At 41.6% G+C, this 22,358-nt stretch overlaps 3 protein-coding genes across 6 annotated transcripts in view; 2 read left to right on the top strand and 1 right to left on the bottom strand.

The window, feature by feature from the left end:
* Window positions 1-22,358, top strand: part of LOC139533039 (zinc finger protein ZFP2-like) — a 319,515-nt gene that overhangs the window by 102,072 nt on the left and 195,085 nt on the right. The gene's annotated exons all lie outside the window — the stretch shown is intronic.
* Window positions 9,580-12,744, top strand: LOC139533085 (uncharacterized). Its single transcript, XM_071331319.1, has 2 exons — window positions 9,580-10,756; window positions 11,492-12,744. The coding sequence occupies exons 1-2, from the start codon at window positions 10,674-10,676 to the stop codon at window positions 12,393-12,395; spliced, it is 987 nt and encodes a 328-aa protein (XP_071187420.1). The 5' UTR covers window positions 9,580-10,673; the 3' UTR covers window positions 12,396-12,744.
* On the bottom strand, window positions 12,850-16,050 carry LOC139533088 (uncharacterized). 3 transcript variants are annotated; one of them, XR_011666688.1, is made up of 2 exons: window positions 14,276-16,050; window positions 12,850-13,156 (listed from the first exon to the last, which is right to left on the bottom strand). XR_011666688.1 is itself a non-coding variant. In XM_071331322.1 (2 exons), exon 2 carries the CDS (start codon window positions 14,913-14,915, stop codon window positions 14,334-14,336), a length of 582 nt encoding a protein of 193 aa, XP_071187423.1. In that variant the 5' UTR covers window positions 14,916-15,224; window positions 15,565-16,050; the 3' UTR covers window positions 12,850-14,333. The 3 variants fall into 3 exon arrangements, 1 of the variants encoding a protein (XP_071187423.1); XR_011666687.1 differs by having other exon boundaries at window positions 12,850-13,884; XM_071331322.1 differs by having other exon boundaries at window positions 12,850-15,224; window positions 15,565-16,050.

A 22,358-nucleotide genomic window follows, 5' to 3' on the forward strand; every position in this document is an offset into this window, starting at 1 on the left:
TGATAGTGAGTGGAGGATTATATGACTCATAATATTTACCCCTTTTTGCCCTCAACTGTTGAACAGCTTTTAGGGCCAACCCCATTTAGTCGACTGGTCGATTGTTTGGTCGATAGATAGGCTGTTGGTCTACTAAGCTTTTTTTAATCGAGCAGTGGCAAATATATAAATTGCTTATATACAGTACCAGTCAAAGTTTGGGCACACAAATCAAAATATATTTTAGATTTTATATTCTTCAATGTAGCCACCCGTTGCTTTGCACATTCATGGCATTCTCTCAACCAGCTTCACATGCTTTTCCAACTTTCTTGGAGTTCCCACATATGCTGAGCACTTCTTGGATGCTTTTCCTTCACTCTGCGGTCAAACTCATCCCAAACCATTGGGTTGGGTAAAAGTCGGGAGATTGTGGAGGTCAGGTCATCTGATGCAGCACTCCATCACTCCTGGAAATGTGGTTTGGGTCATTTGCCTGTTGAAAAACAAATGATAATCCCACTTAGCGCAATCCAGATGGGATGGCGTATCGCTGCAGAGTGCTGTGGTAGCCATGTGGGTTAATTGTGACTTGAATTCTAAATAAATCAATGACAGTGTCACCAGCAAAGCACCATCACAGCTCCTCCTCCATGCTTCTCGGTGGGAACCACACATGCGGAGATCATCCGTTCACCTAGTCTGTGTCTCACAAAGACAGAGGTTAGAACCAAAAATCTCAAATTTGGACTCATCAGACCAAAGGACAGATTTTCACCGGTCTAATTTCCATTGCTTGTGTTTCTTGGCCCAAGCAAGTCTCTTTTTCTTATTGGTGTCCTTTAGTAGTGGTTTCTTTGCAGCAATTCAACCATGAAGGCCTGATTTAATGCAGTCTCCTCAGAAAAGTTGATGTTGAGATGTGATGTGTCTGTTGAACTCTGTGAAGCATTTATTTGGTCTGCCATCTGAGGTGAAGCTGGATAACAGGTACACATGTTAAGTGAAATGCATTCCAGGTAACTTCCTCATGAAGCTGGTTGAGAGTATACCAAGACACTGCAAAGCTGTCATCAAGGCAAAGGGTGGCTACTTTGAAGAATCTCAAATATAAAATATATTTTGATTTCACTTGATTTGGTTAATACATGATTCCATATGTGTTATTTCATACTTTTGATGTCTTCACTATTATTATACAATGTAGAAAATTGTAAAAATAAAGCAAACCCTTGAATGAGTAGGTGTGTCCAAACTTTTGATTGATACTGTATATATAAAAAATGACATCTGTCTTATTCACGTCTGTCTGAGTGGACTAGTCCATTGCGGAGGGCATGGCTCACCAATAGTACATTTAGCCTACCTTTTAATTGCCATAATTTCTAATCTACAATGTTTGTTTGGTTACGGTAATGCATAAAATATATTATTACAGTCTTACCATTGTCATTGTAGGAGTGGACACATTGTTTGCAGAGCCTACAACCTTGGCTATGCTTGTGAGAAAAAAGTTTTGGTTTATTTCCTTCCATTTACGAGTTTAGAATTTATTATTTGTCTTTTGTTGACAGTGCGCCTGTCAATGTTGAGTAAGGACACGCACCTGATTATGCATAGAAGTAGGCCTATAGGCTACGTGGCCTGATTACACATAGAAGTAAGCCTATAGGCTACCTGGCCCTGATTACACATAGAAGTAGGCCTATAGGCTACCTGGCCTGATTACACATAGAAGTAGGCCCATAGGCTACCTGGCCCTGATTACACATAGAAGTAGGCCTATAGGCTACCTGCCCTGCTTGCAAATGTAGGCCTATAAATGTGCCCATTTGGGGATCTGATACTATTTCTGATTGTCTTTACTCACCGTCACTGTGGAGTTTCTCAGATAAAAAATGTTCAGCTCAAACAGCAAGTGAGCAAATTTTTTTTATACAAAACAATCCAGTTCTCTACCTTTTGATAACCACTCAGCATGAAAGGGGGGGAAAAGTCATGCATTGATCCGGTGGAAAAGTCTTATCCCTTGTGCAAAATAGCCTACAGCTGTGTCTGTCTGTATGGAGCTCGCTGGCACGGGAAAGTCTGAGGGCCCTAAATATTTTTTACAATGTTGCAAGTTTGCTAGCACAGGCCAGACCAAATTCATAGTTGATACAATGTTTCAAGTTTCTTGCAGATAGGCCATGTGCAGCCAATTTGATTTATAGAATATCTATTTTCATCCGGATATTTTCTACCTGCACGCTGCAATGTTTTTATTTGTTGCCTTTATGTAGGCTATTTTTACATATTGGCAATTGAAGTTACTTTTAGATTTGTATCATTTTGATAGAATTTTGATGAACCACATGACATTGATTTGAGATATGAAGACTTTATTATAAATTAAATGAAACTGTGCATATGAAAATCATAACTGGCACGCAGATCAGTAGAAATGGTACTATACATTGGCACTCAAAATGGAAAAAGGTTGCCGGCCGGCAACGTCAGGAGCATAACGGAAGGCGGGAGGAGGAGAGTCGGGAACAGATTTTCTTTTACTTCTGGTTAGGCTATATTGATCTGGCTGCCTCTTGAGTAATTTGTGTCTTCATTTTCAATCGCAGTGCTTAAAGCATCAGACAAGCTCAGTAGCCTCCATATAGTTGATTTTATTTCAACACATATGTATGGAAAAATACACGTTTTAAAATTAAAACATTTGGTCAAATGAAAACAAGACTCTCGGTCGACCAGGAATATTTGTTTTTGTCGGGACAGCCCTAATAGCTTTATTCCCTATTGAACAGCCTACTGATATGAAGTCATATGTATATCACCCCAACTGACTGGTTCTTCTGATGTTGTTCACACAGGAGACCATGTTGAGACATTCTCTATATCCGGAGAGCAACAGCAGGAAGATCACAGAGATAAGAGGTCTCACCACTGCCCACATTGTGAGGAGATTTTCCCAATTCTATCAAAACTAGAAATACACTTAAAAATACACACAGGAGAGAATCTGTATTCCTGCACTGACTGTGAGAAGAGTTTCACAACATCACAGGCTCTGACAGTTCATCTGCGAGTCCACACTGGAGAAAAACCTTACTCCTGCTCAATCTGTAGGGAGAGTTTCTCTCAACAGAGCAGCTTAAAAACACACCAACGTGTACACACAGGAGAGAAGCCTTACTCGTGCTCTGACTGTGGGAAGAGTTTCTCCATATCAAGCAACTTAAAAACACACCTAAAAATACACGCCGGGGAGAAGCCTTACTTCTGCTCTGACTGTGGGGCGAGTTTCTCTCAACAGAGCCACTTACAAACCCACCAACATATACATACAGGAGAGAAGCATTACTTATGCTCTGACTGCGGAAAATGCTTCATAACATCAGCTGAGTTAAGAGTTCATCAGAGAACACACACAGGAGAGAAGCCTTACTGCTGCTCTGACTGTGGGAAGAGTTTCTCTCAACAGAGCAACTTAAAATGTCACCAGCGAATACACACAGGAGAGAAGCCTTACTCCTGCTCTGACTGTGGGAAGAGTTTCACCCATTTGGATATATTAAAATGTCACCAGCGAATACACACAGGAGAGAAGCCTTACTCCTGCTCTGTCTGTGGGAAGAGTTTCTCCCAACAGGGCAACTTCAAAACACACCAACGTATGCATAAAGGAGAGAAGCCCTACTCCTGTTCTGACTGTGGAAAATGCTTCACAACATCAAGTGAGCTAAAATCTCATCAGAGAACACACACAGGAGAGAAGCCTTACTACTGCTCTGACTGTGGGAAGAGTTTCTCCCGATTGGCTACCTTAAAAACACATCAATGTATACTTAAAGGAGAAAAGTCTCATCACTTCTCTCAGACCAGCTAAGATTAAAGTCACTCCATCAATTAATCCTCATCTCATAAAAGAAGTGGTAACAGTGAATTGGATCTATTGAAGAAAGCGTAGAACACTCTATTGTAATCCTATTGTTTCTCACTGTGAGAGAACTGTGCAGAGGAAAGGGAGCATTATAGAATGATGACATTGGAAATCATCTTTTTCCATCTTTTTTTACTACAAAACATAGAAACGCACCATTTTCACATGTGTTGATGTTGGGGTGGTGCTGGAGATGATGAATATGAAGTTGAAACATTTTAAAATGTCCTTTTAAGGCAAAAACAATAGGATGGTGGTTGGTCGGGTGGATGGATGGGTCAGCATATAACATGAAAGTCTAGCAACCCAACGGTTGTGTGTTCAAATCTCATCACGGACAACTTTAGCATTTTAGCTAATAAGCAACTTTGCAACTACACTACATGACCAAAAGTACACTACCGTTCAAAAGTTTGGGGTCACTTAGAAATGTCCTTGTTTTTGAAAGAAAAGCTATTTTTTTGTCCGTTTTATATAACATCAAATTGATCAGAAATACAGTGTAGACATTGTTAATGTTGTAAATTACTATTGTAGCTGGAAACGGCAGATTTTTTTATGGATAATCTACATAGGCGTACAGAGGCCCATTATCAGCAACCATCACTCCTGTGTTCCAATGGCACGTTGTGTTAGCGAATTCAAGTTTATCATTTTAAAAGGCTAAATGATCAATAGAAATTATGCAATTATGTTAGCACAGCTAAAAACGGTTGTTCTGATTAAAGAAGCAATAAAACTGGCCTTTTTTGGACTAGTTGAGTATCTGGAGCATCAGCATTTGTGGGTTTGATTACAGGCTCAAAATGGCCAGAAACAATAACTTTCTTTTGAAACTCGTCAGTCTATTCTTGTTCTGAGAAATGAAGGCTATTCCATGCAAGAAATTGCCAAGAAATGGAAAATCTCATACAACGCTGTGTACTACTCCCTTCACAGAACAGCACAAACTGGACCTAACCAGAATAGAAAGGAGTGGGAGGCCCTGGTGCGCAACTGAGTAAGATGACAAGTACATTAGTGTCTAGTTTGAGAAACGGACGCCTCACAAGTTCTCAACTGGCAGCTTCATTAAATAGTACCCGCAAAACACCAGTCTCAACGTCAACAGTGAAGAGGCGACTCTGGGATGCTGGCCATCTAGGCAGAGTTCCTCTGTCCAGTGTCTGTGTTCTTTTGCCCATCTTAATCTTTTATTTTTATTGGCCAGTCTGAGAGATGTATTTTTCTTTGCAACTCTGCCTAGAAGGCCATGATCCCGAAGAGTCACCTCTTCACTGTTGACGTTGAGACTGGTGTTTTACGGGTTTGATGTTTTTTTGATGTTATTTTAATAGACAAAAAAATATATATATTTCAAAGACAAGGACATTTCTAAGTGACCCCAAACTTTTGAACAGTAGTGTATGTGGGTCCCCCTTTTGCTGCAATAACGGCCTCCACTCTTCTGGGAAGGCTTTCCACTAGATGTTGGAACATTGCTGTGGGGACTTTTTCCATTCAGCCACGAGCATTAGTGGGGTCGGGCACTGATGTTGGGCGATTAGGTCTGGCTCGCAGTCAACGTTTCAATTCATCCCAAAGGTGTTTGATGGGGTTAAGGTCAGGGCTCTGTGCAGGCCAATTAAGTTCTTCCACACTGATCTCGACAAACCACAAAAAAGAAGAAGAAAAAAAAAACAGCCCCAGACCATTAGTCGTCCTCCACCAAACTTTACAGTTGGCACTATGCATTGAGGCAGGTAGTGTTCTCCTGTCATCCACCAAACCCAGATTCGTCCGTCGGACTGCTATATGATCAAGCATGATTCATCACTCCAGAGAACATGTTTCCACTGCGTCAGTCCAATGGCGGTGAGCTTTACACCACTCCAGCCAACGCTTGGCATTGCACATGGTGATCTTAGGCATGTGTGCTGCTGCTCGGCCATGAAAAACCATTTTATGATGCTCCCAACGAACAGTTCTTGTGGACGTTGCTTCCAGAAGCAGTTTGGAACTTGATAATGAGTGTTGCAACCGAGGACAGACAATTTTTACATGCTTCAGCACTCGGCAGTCCTCAAGCAGGGCAGACATTTGATGAACTGGCGGTGCCACATTGAAAGTCACTAAGCTCTTCAGTAAGGCCATTCTACTGTCAATGTTTGTCTATGGAGAATGCATGGCTGTGTGCTCGATTTTATTCTCTTGTCAGCAACGTGTGTGGCTGAAATAGCCAAATCCACAATTTGAAGGGGTGTCCTCATACTTTTGTGTATATAGTGTGCTTAGCATGTTAATGTTAGCAACAACAAATTGGAATTCGTAAAATATCATACGTATAGCAGATTCGTAACATATTGTACGAAATGTAATTCGTAACATACTATACATCCTACAAATCGTATTACAGTTATAGGCCAATGTAATGTAACATAACATACTAAATTGTGTGTTTTTTTTTATATACATATAGTACGTTTTGCTCTGACACCAAGTTGTCCCTCTGCAGTTCTCTGTGGGAATGAGTTAGTAGATACAGTTGAAGTTGGAAGTTTACATACACTTAGGTTGGAGTCATTAAAACTCATTTTTCAACCACTCCACAAATTTCTTGTTAACAAACTATAGTTTTGGCATGTCGGTTAGGACATCTTTGTGCATGCCACAAGTCATTTTTCCAACAATTGTTTACAGACAGATTATTTCACTCATAATTCACTGTATCACAATTCCAGTGGGTCAGAAGTTTACATACACTTAAGTTGACTGTGCCTTTAAACAGCTTGGAAAATTCAAAAAAATTATGTCATGGCTTTAGAAGCTTCTGATAGGCTAATTGACATAATTTGAGTCAATTGGAGTGCTACCTGTGGATGTATTTCAAGGTCTACCTTCAAACTCAGTGCCTCTTTGCTTGACATGGGAAAATCTAAAGATATCAGCCAAGACCTCAGAAAATAAATTGTAGACCTACACAAGTCTGGTTCATCCTTGGGAGCAATTTCCAAACGCCTGAAGGAACCACGTTCATCTCTACAAACAATAGTACGCAAGTACAAACACCATGGGACCACGCAGCCGTCATATCGCTCAGGAAGGAGACGCGTTCTGTCTCCTAGAGATGAACGTACTTTGGTGCGAAAAGTGCAAATCAATCCCAGAACAACAGAAAAGGACCTTGTGAAGATGCTGGAGGAAACAGGTACAAAAGTATCTATATCCGTAGTAAAACAAGTCCTATATCGACATAACCTGAAAGGCTGCTCAGCAAGGAAGAAGCCACTGCTCCAAAACCGCCATAAAAAAACCAGACTATGGTTTGCAACTGCACTTGCGGACAAAGATCGTACTTTTTGGAGAAATGTCCACTGGTCTGATGAACTGTTTGGCCATAATGAGAATTGTTATGTTTGGAGGAAAAAGGGGGAGGCTTGCAAGCCAAGGAACACCATCCCAACCGTGAAGCACAGGGGTGGCAGCATCATGTTGTGGGGGTGCTTTGCTACAGGAGGGACTGGTGCACTTCACAAACTAGATGGCATCATGAAGCAGGAAAATTATGTGGATATATTGAAGCAACATCTCAAGACATCAGTCAGGAAGTTAAAGCGTGGTCGCAAATGGGTCTTCCAAATAGACAATGACCCCAAGCATACTTCCAAAGTTGTGGCAAAATGGCTTAAGGACAACAAAATCAAGGTATTGGAGTGGCCATCACAAAGCCCTGACCTCAATCCTATAGAAAATTTGTGGGCAGAACTGAAAAAGCGTGTGCTAGCAAGGAGGCCTGCAAACCTGACTCAGTTACACCAGCTCTGTCAGGAGGAATGGGCCAAAATTCACCCAACTTATTGTGGGAAGCTTGCGGAAGGCTACCCGAAACATTTGACCCAAGTTAAACAATTTAAAGGCAATGCTACCAAATACTAATTGAGTGCATGTAAACTTCTTACCCACTGGGAATGTGATGAACGAAATAAAAGCTGAAATAAATCATTCTCTCAACTATTATTCTGACATTTCACATTCTTAAAATAAAGTGGTGATCCTAACTGACCTAAAACAGGGAATTTTTACTGGGATTAAATGTCAGGAATTGTGAAAAACTGAGTTTAAATGTATTTGGCTAAGGCGTATGTAAACTTTCGACTTCAACTCTATCAGATAGAGATGGTGTGATGATCAGTTTTCACCATTACTTTGGGTGGATTCTTTTTTACTACATAATGACTTTTGTTTAATGATATGCAGGCTATGAAAGACTACATGTGTTTATTAAATTGTCTTTTAAAACTAGATTCATTATTTTAGTCATTGATTCATGTATTTGGATAACTGTAATGATATTACAGTTATTGATCTGCTAATGAAAAATAAACATTGTACATGAATTTGTGCTGGTCAACATTTGTTTTTTGGGTTATCTATACAGAAAATACAATGTTTTTGTTTAATTCATGGAATTGTAAATAATTTACATGTCTATTATCTACTCAAAACATGTCACTACACCTTTACACATCACCATGGGGACAAGCCAATTTCCTAGCCACCAGTAATTTCTACAATGCACACAAATAGATGTTTTGCAGTATAAAGGACTTACATAGGTTTCTTATTAAATAACAGTTAAATAAAATGGGGAAAAGTATTGTCATTTTTAAAGTGTTTTATATGGTACCAAAGTCCAGGGACAGCATTACCACCACAAATCAACAATGACCCATTAGGGAATGGAACCAAAGAGGAAGATTGTGTTACCTTTCTCTTACTTATCGTAAGAGCAGGTGTGTTAACCCCGGAGTCCTGGCTAAGTTCTCATTCTGACCCTCATACCATCATGGCCATCTAATCATCCCCAGCTTCCAGGCTCATTCATCCCCCCTCCTCTTCCCTGTAACTATTCCCCAGGTTGTTGCTGTAAATGAGGATGTGTTCTCAGTCAACTTCAATGGTAAATTAAAAAATGTAATTACTTAAACATTAATTAATGTGCACTGTTCAAAATACATCTACAGTCAATGCTGTTGCTAGCACTAGCCCCCAAAATAAAGCGTACGATCTGGGTTAACTTGGTTGAGTTTACGGAAACAAATATAATACAAGTCTCATCCCAGATGAGGAATAAGAAACGTTCAAAGCACATGTAATGTTTGGCTAAATACAATGTAATTTCTACTTCTTACACAGGATTTAGCTAGATAAAGTGAAGTGTATCTTTAGGAGTAATTAATGTGTACCTATACAGTACATTACCCACCCTGACAACCTGGCCCTCCATTTAAAGCGTGTGGAAATGACATCCAAGTGGGAGAACAAATATACTAGTACACCACAGAGTATATTTAATATATACACAAGTACAATGTAATTACTAGGTGTTACACAGGATTTGGCTGGTGATAATGAAGTCTATCTTGAAGGGTACTTACTTGTAATTACAGTGAACCAATAGCCAGTGAAGGAAAAAGTACCCAGTTGTCATACTTGAGTAAAAGTAAATATACCTTAATAGGAAGCCACCCAGTAAAATGCTCCTTGAGTAAAAGTATTTGGTTTTAAATATACTTAAGTTGCAAAAGTCAATGCATTAATAATTTCAGATTCCTTATATTAAGCAAACCAGATGGCACAATTAAAAAATATATTATGGATGGCCAATGGACATACTCCAACATTCAGACATAATTTACAAACAAAGCATTTATGTTTAGTATGTCCACTAGGTCAGAGGAGGTAGGGATGACCCGGGTTGTTCTCTTGGTAACTGTGTGAATTGGGCCATTTTCCTGTCATGCTAAGCATTCGAACTGTAATGAGTACTTTTTGGTGTCAGGGAAAATGTATTGAGTAAAACGAACATGATTGTCTTTAGAACAGGGGTCGAGAAGGTCAGCGTGCAAAATCTGGACATGATAGATTGCCGCGAAAGAAAAAAAGTGTTATAGACAAGATTAAAACGTCAAGACAGGAGAGAGAAAGGTGCGTTTTCCATGCAATTTGTTTCGTTTCCTTTTGGGAATACATGAATCCTGCTGGACGATTTAGCATAGGACGTTAGATAACTAGCTAGCTAGCATTTGGCAGCTACCTAGTAAATTGTTGGCTAGCTAGCTAACTGAAGAGCCATAACTGTAGCAAACGTAACTAACAAGGCAGCAAACGTTAGCTGGCGTAACGCTTCGAACACACCGACTGTGTTTTGCGTTTCGACACATTAGAACTACATTCATTTCCAATGGAACGCTGCATTTGCCTTGCAGCGTTGCAGAGGCAGTTGCAGTGCGTTCTCAAATTGTATGCGTAGACTTGACAGAAAGTAGCAAAATATGAATGTAGATTTTTTTTTTGCACACATATTCAGTAAAAATGTGGGATTACATAAATTTGATTGCATAATTTCTTTACATTTTTTATTTATTTATTTGCCAAGTATATTATTTATTCGATGACATCCACAAATTAATTGTGACAGCCTATAATATAATTTCCCTCCAAAATGCAGTTTTGGAGCAAAATGCAATAATAAATAGTCAAGAAAGCAGAGTAGGCTCTTTCAACAATAAGACCAACGTTGAGGAAGGTGGTCTTGATCGCGCTGTTGGGCCGGGACCAGCCCCGCCTAAAGCGCAGGTCTGTGTGGGTCCAGAGATGGTTAAAGTCCCGGAAGCAGGCAGGGGAGTTCCACCGTCTAATTCAAGAGCTTCGACTGTTTGGAGAGGAATTCCGAAGTTACTTTCGTCTGGACCGAAGCCAGTTCGATCACCTGCTCCAGATGGTTGGAGCCAGGATCACCCGGATGGATACCAACTACCGGGAGTCCATCAGCCCAGTTGAACGCCTGGCGATTTGTCTCCGGTAAGCTACATTCTAGTACATTTTTAAAGCCTTTGATACCATAATTGATTGATATTTGATACATTGTTTTTATGTGCAACCTAGCTAGCTAAAGGGCTCTAGTTAATAGTCCCTATTTGATATCAGATGTACTTTTACAGAATGTTCATTGGGACTATAACTTTTCCCAAAGTTGGTTTATAATCCTTTTTTAATTATGCAATGTTACCAAACGAAAAGAAAGGTGCCTTCTGCCCTGATGAAGGTAGGCTGGTCTTCTCCAGGACCCATTGTTGTTCAAGACAGTTACAGTCATTCATTACATTCTTATTGGACTCACACACACTCTTAGAGAACAAGGTTCCAAAAGTGTCCTTCTGCTTTCCCCATAGGATAACCATTTTTGGTTCCAGGTATAATACTTAATACATGGAACTCAATAGGGTTCTACTTGGAACCAAAAGGGGTACTACCTGGAACATAAAAGGGATCTCCTATGGGGACAGCCAGAGAACCCTTTTAAGTAGATAGTACCATTCTTTCTAAGAGTAGAGTTGGCCTGGACTACAGTTTATTGATATAGTCATAGACTGAATTGTACTGTTTCAAGGCATTGTTAATGATGGTTGATGAGTATTACAATATAATTAGTAGAGCATAATAAACAGTAATGAGGTAGCTATATGAGTAGATATAATATGTGGGTGGAATTCAAGTTATACACAATATTTATCATTATTTTGAATTATATTTTAGATTCTTGGCGACAGGGGACTCCTACAGGACCATAGGATTCATCTTCCGAGTTGGACGGTCCACGGTGGCAGGCATTGTCCCCTCTGTGGCACAAGCCATTTGGGACTGTCTGGTTGGTGAATACATGCCTGTCCCCAAGGAGGAAGACTGGAGGGCCATCGCTGCCGAGTTCCTGGAGAGGTGGAATTTCCCCAACTGTCTTGGCTCCATTGACGGTAAACATGTAGTAATCCAGGCTCCACCGTGCTCAGGTTCGCAATTCTACAACCACAAGGGTACATATTCAGTTGTACTCTTGGCTGTAGTAGATGCCATCTACTGTTTCCGTGTTGTCGATGTTGGTGCTTACGGTAAGGGAAGTGATGGCGGGACCCTCCGGGACTCTGCCTTTGGCCAGGCACTTCAGGATGGCACCCTGGATATTCCACCACCTGCATCACTCCCTGGGGCTGAAGACCTGGGACCTGTTCCCCACGTCTTCGTCGACGATGAGGCCTTCCCTTTAAGACCCAACCTCATGAGGCCCTACGCTGGACGCCAGCTGCCATTGCCAAAGCCTGTAAGGATCTTTAACAAACGACTTTCCAGGGCAAGGTTAGTTGTTGAATGTGCCTTTGGGATTCTGGCAGCCCGGTGGAGAATGTATCAGAGAGTGCTTGGTCTCAGCCCCTCAAATGTCGCTGCCTGCGTGAAGGCCACATGTGTTCTCCACAACTACCTGCGGAGGTCATTCCAGGAGCCGCTCCGGATGGAGATGGGCACGCCAAATGGTCACCTACCTGATGTCACCAGGGCAGGTGCCAACAACGCCCCCAGACAGGCACTCCAGGTGAGGGAGAAGCTGACCACCTACTTCTCATCGCCAGCAGGTATATACTGCCGTGGAGTGAAACGGCTCTTTTAAGAGCCCCATAACACAAAGTTTATTTTAAGAACCATCCACCGTTGTCCATAAAATTGCTTTTTTCCCCCAGATTACTTTATGTATCATTGTCTCTCTTCATTTGGAAGCTATATTTAAGTGAAATTTGGGAGTAAAGACCACACCTTAAAACCCCTTCCCTCTCCCATTAACGTCAGTATTATACACACCTGGCATGGTACATCAGGTGAGCAGGAGCACTAATTAAGGTTATACGACATACAGTTAGTATGATAACAAAGGGAAAGGGTAACCTAGGGTCCATACAAATAGTACAGTTTACCACCATGTTCACTGGCCTGACAAAATACAGGTGGAAAATAAACTAATTAGGAAGAGAATGTGTTTTTACTTTCATCTTGTCTTAGATCAGCAAAGGTGTAGGGAAGAAATAAGCAGAAGTCTAAATGAGATATTAATAAACAACTGAAACAACTGACTATGAAAACATAATTTAATAAGTATTCAAGTACAGGAAAGAACATGACAGGTATGTGTGTTTTAAAATAAATATAAAACTATTGAAAGAGGTGTGTGTGCGTGCGTATAAAAAAAACATGTTTTTTTATGTGTAGCGTGTAATCTGTAAGAGAACAGCAAGAGCATGTATTTTTGGCACAACTGCAGACCGATACAGGGACTACTCATAAAGCCTAGACGTAGTAGGGGAACTTCAGACATGGCCATAAAGAGAGAGAGGGCAGGGCACTGGAGATCTGAGGTATGAAGAGGTGTGTGTGTCTCTGAAAAAAAGGAAATAATATGTAGCCATAACACAGCTAAACAAACAAATGGCCCCTGGACGTCATGGACCAGTCGATGGAACATAACTTCACAAAAAGTTTCAACACTCTGGTTTTCAAGTGGTTTTAAATGAAATAAATATATTGACCTTTAGTCTCGTAAAGACACCAAGAGCATCTGTGAAAACTCCGTATGAGTTTCAATTCAGAAATCTATGTAACACTAATAATGAATGTTATCCTAAGACTTTATAAACAAATGACTTTATGAATTGACTGAATTTAAACAGAACTGACGTGTGTGAAAAGAAAGGTACAATGAGGGAGGTCAAAACAACAACCAGACAACTCCTCTTCCTGTCCTTCCTCTCCTCTTCCTGTCCTTCCTCTCCTCTCCCTGTCCTTCCTCTCCTCTTCCTGTCCTTCCTGTCCTTCCTCTCCTCTTCCTGTCCTTCCTCTCCTCTTCCTGTCCTTCCTCTCCTCTCCCTGTCCTTCCTCTCCTCTCCCTGTCCTTCCTCTCCTCTCCCTGTCCTTCCTCTCCTCTTCCTGTCCTTCCTCTCCTCTTCCTGTCCTTCCTCTCCTCTCCCTGTCCTTCCTCTCCTCTTCCTGTCCTTCCTCTCCTCTTCCTGTCCTTCCTGTCCTTCCTCTTCCTGTCCTTCCTCTCTTCCTGTCCTTCCTCTCCTCTTCCTGTCCTTCCTGTGAGCTGGTCGGCTAAATTGACTACATTTCTGGAAGGGAAGGGAAGAGAAAAACAACACATACAAGCTTAACATAATATGACACCATAAAAGGTGAGATTTATGTTAACTAAATACTGCTTGTATAGTGTAGTTAGTGGCATAAATATAGGAACAGTGTGGTAAAGTTGGTAATACTTGCTGTTTACTCATGGAATTTGTATTTCAGATCAAAAGATGAATATGACAGGCAGATATTTCGACAGCAAACTGTTTTAGGATATTTTCTAACCCAGAAACAACAGCTATACATTTGCCTCATATTAATACTTTGATCTGAAATACCAATTAACCTATATGACTATACTGTAAAAACGACCTACTTTACTTCACTGTCGCACACTTATGACACTACCTGTGATGCGGAGAGAAAAAAACGTACCATTGAACTCGGCTTGGAAAAGCAGCTGATACATTTTAACCTTGACTGCTGCTTGTCTTTACTGAGGCAGCCTCTTCAGGGTTGGCACCAGGCTCATGGCAAAGAGGGTCTCTTCATCCTCCTTCCTGTGAGCATCAGGTTGGGCTGCATCCCTCTCGACGGCTTGGAGGAGCCTCTGCTGAAATGAGTTGAGTGGATCTGGGGTCTGGTACCTCCGATGACGCCTGGTGTGACATTGTTCCTCTTTGTTTCTCTCTCTGTTTCTCTCCACGGCCACATCCTGTTCAACGAGGTCCTCAGTGGTCACTTCCGTGAGGTTCATAATAATCTCAGGTGGTCCTAGATCCAGAGGTGCTTCCTCCATTTCATCATCTTCCATGGCTGCACCGGTGGTGGTCATACTCGTGGATGATGTTGTAGAGGGTCTCACTGCACCGGTGGTGGTCATACTCGTGGATGATGTTGTAGAGGGTCTCACTGCACCGGTGGTGGTCATACTCGTGGATGATGTTGTAGAGGGTCTCACTGCACCGGTGGTGGTCATACTCGTGGATGATGTTGTAGAGGGTCTCACTGCACCGGTGGTGGTCATACTCGTGGATGATGTTGTAGAGGGTCTCACTGCACCGGTGGTGGTCATACTCGTGGATGATGTTGTAGAGGGTCTCACTCCACCGGTGGAGGTGATGGTCGCACTTGTAGGTGACGTTGAGGGTCTTGATGCACCGGTGGCGACAACACTTGTGGATGACGTAGTAGAGGGTGTGGCTGTAAAATTGCCACTCGTTGCCCTAGGCACAATACATGGATCCAGAAAAGAAAGAATGTGGCAGAAGCGCCAAGGCTGCTGGCCTGAAGCTGCTGACCCAGACCTCTTCTTATCTTTCTCTGCCCTTCTCTCTCTCTGATACCTGTCCCTGAGTCCTCTCCACTTCCTCCTAGTCTTCTTCTACATAGACATGAACATGATAAGCCAAACCATTACCAAGTTAACTATAGTTATTAGATAGCTATCATGGACATGTCACCTACTGTACACACAGACACACACACGGTTATCTGACCAAATGATCAGGGGTACAGTAGTATCTACCATTTCTATTACTAATTATCTAGCATACACACTCACACTCTTTCAAACATGATTATTTGGTAAAGTTATCAGGGGTAGTAACTAGCATAATTTATTTGACTATTTCTTTCACATACACACACACCTCATTGGCTAGGTTAGCTAGCTAGCTAACGCTAACTAGCCACATCTATCACAAGCTCACCACTAAACTGACCTGGTAATCCTACTATCGTGAACACTTGTCTCCAAGCAGCATTTTTTGTGTTTGTGTCCCTGTAGCTGTCAGCAGTTGTGTCAAAAAGACACGGTTTTGAGGATACTGCGAAAATGATTCTCTCCTCCATGTGTCCAACGGCATGCGACCATTTGCAAAAGGTACCTGCATCAGTATAGTTGCCTAGCTGCGCAAAATGTTATGCAGCAGTGATGCAATGACACAGTCGGTGTGTTCGAAGCGTTAATGTTAGGCCTACCAACTAGGTTAGCTAGCTAGCTAACAGGTTACCATAGCACATTGTACAGAATATATTTACCATGTAGTAGGTTGAGTTTTGTGTGAATTAGCTAGCACGCTAGATAGTTTTCTGACCTTGACTAGCCACTGTAGCTAAATTACCTAAAATAAACTGGCAAATAGCTACGTTATGGTCGCTACTCGCTAGCTAGCTGGACTCACCTTTGTGTGAAGCTAGCCACATTAACGATGATCCACAATAGTATAATTTACGGTTTGCCTTCATAATAAAAGTCCCCCATCGGGAAAAACAGGGTATGGTCTATCTTGTTTTAGTTATACAAATCTTTCGTGTTAGCATGCAATTTTATAGCTAGCTGGATAACACAATAACTAGTTAGCAAGGCCTAGCTAGCCATAGCTTAAACTATGGAAAGCATGATGATAACTACTATAGGATAACATAGTGTCCAAATTGTCATACATTCTTCTTCTCTACCACAGATTTCCACAAGGTCTCAGACTCCAGGATGGGAAATACTTACTAGAAAGAAACATACGACAACAGACAGAGTTGTTGATTTCCATTGTTATTTGTAATGTTAAAAAGGGGAGAAAAAGACAATCCCGTTTTTCTAAATTAGCTACAGTGCATTTGGAAAGTATTCAGACCCCTTGATTTTTTCCCCACATTTTGTTATGTTACAGCGCTATTCTAAAATTGATTAAATAAAAGTTTTCCTTCTGCAATCTACACACAATACCCCATAATGCCAAAGCGACAACAGTTTTTGTTTAAATATTTCAATATTATAACACATTTTGTTAAAAAAAATTCAACATAAATAACTTATTTACATAAGTATTCAGACCCTTTTCTATGAGACTCGAAATTGAGCTCTGGTGCATACTGTTTCCATTGATCATCCTTGAGATGTTTCTACAACTCGATTTGAGTCCACCTGTGGTAAATTCAATTGATTGGACATGATTTGGAAAGGCACACACCTGTCTATATAAGGTCCCACAGTTGACAGTGCATGTCAGAGCAAAAACTAAGCCATGAGGTTGAAGGAAATAGCCGTAGGGATTGACAGGATTGTGTGGAGGCACAGATCTGGGGAAGGGTACCACATTTTTTTTGCAGCATTGAAGGTCTCCAAGAACACAGTGACCTCCATCATTCTTAAATGGAAGAAGTTTGGAACCACCAAAACGCTTGCTAGAGCTGGCCGATAATAGCTGTGCAGCAACACTCCCCTTTCAACCTGACAGAGCTTTAGAGGATCTGCAGAGAAGAATGGGGGAAAAACTCCCCAAATACATGTGTGCCAAGCTTGTAGTGTCATACCCAAGAGAACTCGATGCTGTAATCGCTGCCAAAGGTGCTTCAACAAAGTACTGAGTAAAGCGTAGGAAAATTTGATATTTCCGTAAAAAAAATTCTAAAACCCTGTTTTTGCTTTGTCATTGTGGGGTATTGTGTGTACAGTCGTGGCCAGAAGTTTTGAGAATTACACAAATATACATTTTCACCAAGTCTGCTCCCTCAGTTTGTATGATGACAATTTGCATATACTCCAGAATGTTATGAAGAGTGATCAGATGAATTGCAATTAATTGCAAAGTCCCTCTTTGCCATGCAAATGAACTGAATCCCCCCAAAACATTTCCACTGCATTTCAGCCCTGCCACAAACAGACAAGCTGACATCATGTCAGTGATTCTCTCGTTAACACAAGTGTGAATGTTGACGAGGACAAGGCTAGAGAACACTCTGTCATGCTGATTGAGTTCGAATAACAGACTGGAAGCTTCAAAAGGAGGGTGGTGCTTGGAATCATTGTTCTTCCTTTGTCAACCATGGTTACCTGCAAGGAAACACGTGCCGTCATCATTGCTTTGCACAAAAAGGGCTTCACAGGCAAGGATATTGCTGCCAGTAAAATTGCACCTAAATCAACCATTTATCGGATCATCAAGAACTTCAAGGAGAGCGGTTCAATTGTTGTGAAGAAGGTTTCAGAGCGCCCAAGAAAGTCCAGCAAGCGCCAGGACCGTCTCCTAAAGTTGATTCAGCTGCGGGATCGGGGCACCACCAGTACAGAGCTTGCTCAGGAACGGCAGCAGGCAGGTGTGAGTGCATCTGCACACACAGTGAGGTGAAGACTTTTGGAGGATGGCCTGGTGGGCAGGAAGGGCAGCAAGGAAGCCACTTTTCTCCAGGAAAAACATCAGGGACAGACTGATATTCTGCAAAAGGTACAGGGATTGGACTGCTGAGGACTGGGATGAAGTCATTTTCTCTGATGAATCCCCTTTCCGATTGTTTGGGGCAATCGGAAAGGGGATTCAGAAGACAAGGTGAGCGCTACCATCAGTCCTGTGTCATGCCAACAGTAAAGCTTCCTGAGACCATTCATGTGTGGGGTTGCTTCTCAGCCAAGGGATTGGGCTCACTCACAATTTTGCCTAAGAACACAGCCATGAATAAAGAATGGTACCAACACATCCTCCGAGAGCAACTTCTCCCAACCATCCAGGAACAGTTTGGTGATGAACAATGCCTTTTCCAGAATGATGGAGCACCTTGCCATAAGGCATAAGTGATAACTAAGTGGCTCGGAGAACAAAACATCAGTATTTTGGGTCCATGGCCAGGAAACTCCCCAGACCTTAATCCCATTGAGAACTTGTGGTCAATACTCAAGAGGAGGACAAACAAAAACCCACAAATTCTGACAAACTTCAAGCATTGATTATGCAATAATGGGCTGCCATCAGTCAGGATGTGGCCCAGAAGTTAATTGACAGCATGCCAGGGCGGATTGCAGAGGTCTTGAAAAAGAAGGGTCAACACTGCAAATATTGACTCTTTGCATCAAATTCATGTAATTGTCAATAAAAGCCTTTGACACTTATGAAATGCTTGTAATTATACTTCAGTATTCCATAGTAACATCTGACATAAATATCTAAAGACACTGAAGCTGCAAACTTTGTGGAAATTAATATTTGTGTCGTTCTCAAAACTTTTGGCCATGACTGTAGATTGATGAGGGGGGGGACGATTTAATCTATTTCATAATAAGGCTGTAACATAACAAAATGTGGAAAAAGTCAAGGGGTCTGAATACTTTCCGAAGGCACTATATATCAAGTAATTTGTCACCTAGTACAGCCAGAAGAGGAGCGGCCACTGCTCGTAGCCTCGTTCCCCTCTACGGTTTTCCTAGGTTCCTTCTAAGGAGTTTTTACTAGCCACTCTGCTTCTGTATTGCTTGCCCTTTGGGGTTTAAGTCTCGGTACCTGCACCCTCAGCGGAGTCGACAAACACCGGGAGCATCCATTTTTCAGGAAGAAGGCAGAGAGGAAGCCAAAGCCTGTAAACCGGAAGCTTCTGGTTTCTGTCAACCTCATTTAGGTGTTTCTTTTACACCTTATACGTTAGGTTAGGGTATCTGTAAAGCATTTTGTGACAACTGCAGAGGTAAAATGGGGTTTATAAAATAAATTTGATTGAAATGTATATCACAAAAACTGACTGGTTCTTCTGATGTTCACACAGGAGACCATGTTGAGACATTCTCTACATCCAGAGAGCAACAGCAGGAAAATCACAGAGCTAAGAGGTCTCACCACTGCCCACGTTGTGAGGAGATTTGACCAATTCTATCAAGCTAAAAATACACCTAAAAATACAGACAATAGAGAATCTGTATCCCTGCTCTGACTGTGGGAAGAGCTGCAAAATATCAAGGGATCTGACAGTTCATAATTCAACACTGGAGAGAAGCCCTACTCCTGTTCTGACTGTGTGAATATTTTCTCCCAGCAGAGCAACTTAAAAACACTCCAACATATACACACAGGAGAGAATCCTTACTCCTGCTCTGACTGTTGGAAGAGTTTCTCTCAACATGGCCACTTAAAAAGACACCAACATATACATAAATGTGAGAATCCTCATCAGTTCTCTGAGTAGCGAAGATTAAAATCATTCCATCACTTAATTATCAAAAAATTCGAACACACTCTATTGTAATCCTATTGTTTCTCACTGTGAGAGAACTGTGCAGAGGAAAGGGAGCATCATAGAATGTTAGCCTCTCTTTACTTTACTGATCACCTATTCACCTGGTCAGTTTTGGTGTGTTTTGTTAGCTTCTACTTTAAAGATATTGATATTACCTTGGATTTGTCGTTAGGACGAATATCCTCTATGAGGCTGGTTGACTGGGTGGTACTGCTTCCCTCTGCAGTTTTCTGTGGGAATGAGTTAGTAGATACAACATGTATCAGATAGAGATGATGTGATGATCAGTTTTCACCATTCATTTGGGTGGATAGTCATTAATGATGAATATGTTTGGATAACTTACATGAATTTGTACTGGTCAAACTCTTCTTCCCTTTTGTATAATGAATTACCAAAAAACGATGTTTCAAGTGACATATTTGCTGTTTTTCTGAAGCTGAACAAGACAGGAAGTTGAAATGAGCAACACAAAGCTAAATCTGACCTATTCTCTAACATGTTTTATCAGCATAAGCAGCTGTGAGACCTGCTAGAGTACTGCAACTTTATTGATCTACTGAATCATTGTAGTTATGGGGGTTAACTTTACTGTAAATATAATGCTTTTGTTAAATTCATGACATTCAAATACATATCTGTATTTATCTACTCAATACATGTCATGACACCTCTACACACTGGGACAAGCCAATTTGCTAGTCACCAATATTCTCTAAATCAAATCAGTGATGACTGTTCAACAGTCTTATGGCCTGGAGATAGAAGCGGTTTCATTCTCTTGGTACCAGCTCTGATGCACCTGTACCGTCTCCGCTTGCAAGAGGGTAGCAGGGTGGATGAGGTTCTTGATCTTCCAAATAAAATGTTATTGATCACATACACATGGTTAAACAGATGTTATTCCGAGTGTAACAAAATGCTTGTGCTTCTAGTTCCGACTGTGCAGCAATATCTAGCAAGTAATATCTAACAATTCCACAACAAATACCTAATACACACAAATCTAAGTAAAGGAAAGAATAAGAATATATATGAATATATGGATGAGCAATGTCAGAGCGGCATAGTCTAAGATGCAATAGATAGTATAGAATACAGTATATACATACAGTGGGGAGAACAAGTATTTGATACACTGCCGATTTTGCAGGTTCTCCTACTTACAAAGCATGTAGAGGTCTGTAATTTTTATCATAGGTACACTTCAACTATGAGAGACGGAATCTAAAACAAAAATCCAGAAAATCACATTGTATGATTTTTAAGTAATTAATTTGCATTTTATTGCATGACATAAGTATTTGATACATCAGAAAAGCAGAACTTAATATTTGGTACAGAAACCTTTGTTTGCAATTACAGAGATCATACGTTTCCTGTAGTTCTTGACTAGGTTTGCACACACTGCAGCAGGGATTTTGGCCCACTCCTCCCTACAGATCTTCTCCAGATCCTTCAGGTTTCGGGGCTGTCGCTGGGCAATACGGACTTTCAGCTCCCTCCAAAGATTTTCTATTGGGTTCAGGTCTGGAGACTGGCTAGGCCACTCCAGGACCTTGAGATGCTTCTTACGGAGCCACTCCTTAGTTGCCATGGCTGTGTGCTTCGTGTCGTTGTCATGCTGGAAGACCCAGCCACGACCCATCTTCAATGCTCTTACTGAGGGAAGGAGGTTGTTGGCCAAGATCTCGCGATACATGGCCCCATCCATCCTCCCCTCAATACGGTGCAGTCGTCCTGTCCCCTTTGCAGAAAAGCATCCCCAAAGAATGATGTTTCCACCTCCATGCTTCATGGTTGGGATGGTGTTCTTGGGGTTGTACTCATACTTCTTCTTCCTCCAAACACGGCGAGTGGAGTTAGACCAAAAAGCTCTATTTTTGTCTCATCAGACCACATGACCTTCTCCCATTCCTCCTCTGGATCATCCAGATGGTCATTGGCAAACTTCAGACGGGCCTGGACATGCACTGGCTTAAGCAGGGGGACCTTGCGTGCGCTGCAGGATTTTAATCCATGACGGCGTAGTGTGTTACTAATGGTTTTCTTTGAGACTGTGGTCCCAGCTCTCTTCAGGTCATTGACCAGGTCCTGCCGTGTAGTTCTGGGCTGATCCCTCACCTTCCTCATGATCATTGATGCCCCACGAGGTGAAATCTTGCATGGAGCCCCAGACCGAGGGTGATTGACCGTCATCTTGAACTTCTTCCATTTTCTAATAATTGCGCCAACAGTTGTTTCCTTCTCACCAAGCTGCTTGCCTATTGTCCTGTAGCCCATCCCAGCCTTGTGCAGGTCTACAATTTTATCCCTGATGTCCTTACACAGCTCTCTGGTCTTGGCTATTGTGGAGAGGTTGGAATCTGTTTGATTGAGTGTGTGGACAGGTGTCTTTTATACAGGTAACGAGTTCAAACAGGTGCAGTTAATACAGGTAATGAGTGGAGAACAGGAGGGCTTCTTAAAGAAAAACTAACAGGTCTGTGAGAGCCGGAATTCTTACTGGTTGGTAGGT

This window comes from Salvelinus alpinus, chromosome 10 (assembly GCF_045679555.1).
Source record: "Salvelinus alpinus chromosome 10, SLU_Salpinus.1, whole genome shotgun sequence".
In the NCBI taxonomy this organism is placed as follows: Eukaryota; Metazoa; Chordata; class Actinopteri; order Salmoniformes; family Salmonidae; genus Salvelinus; species Salvelinus alpinus.

Coding starts and splice junctions, on each gene's coding strand:
- LOC139533085 (XM_071331319.1), top strand. CDS start 10,674: ATGGTTGGAGCCAGGATCACCCGGATGGATACCAACTACCGGGAGTCC. Junction 10,757..11,491: donor CGCCTGGCGATTTGTCTCCG/GTAAGCTACATT, acceptor ATTATATTTTAG/ATTCTTGGCGACAGGGGACT.
- LOC139533088 (XM_071331322.1), bottom strand. CDS start 14,915: ATGACCACCACCGGTGCAGTGAGACCCTCTACAACATCATCCACGAGT.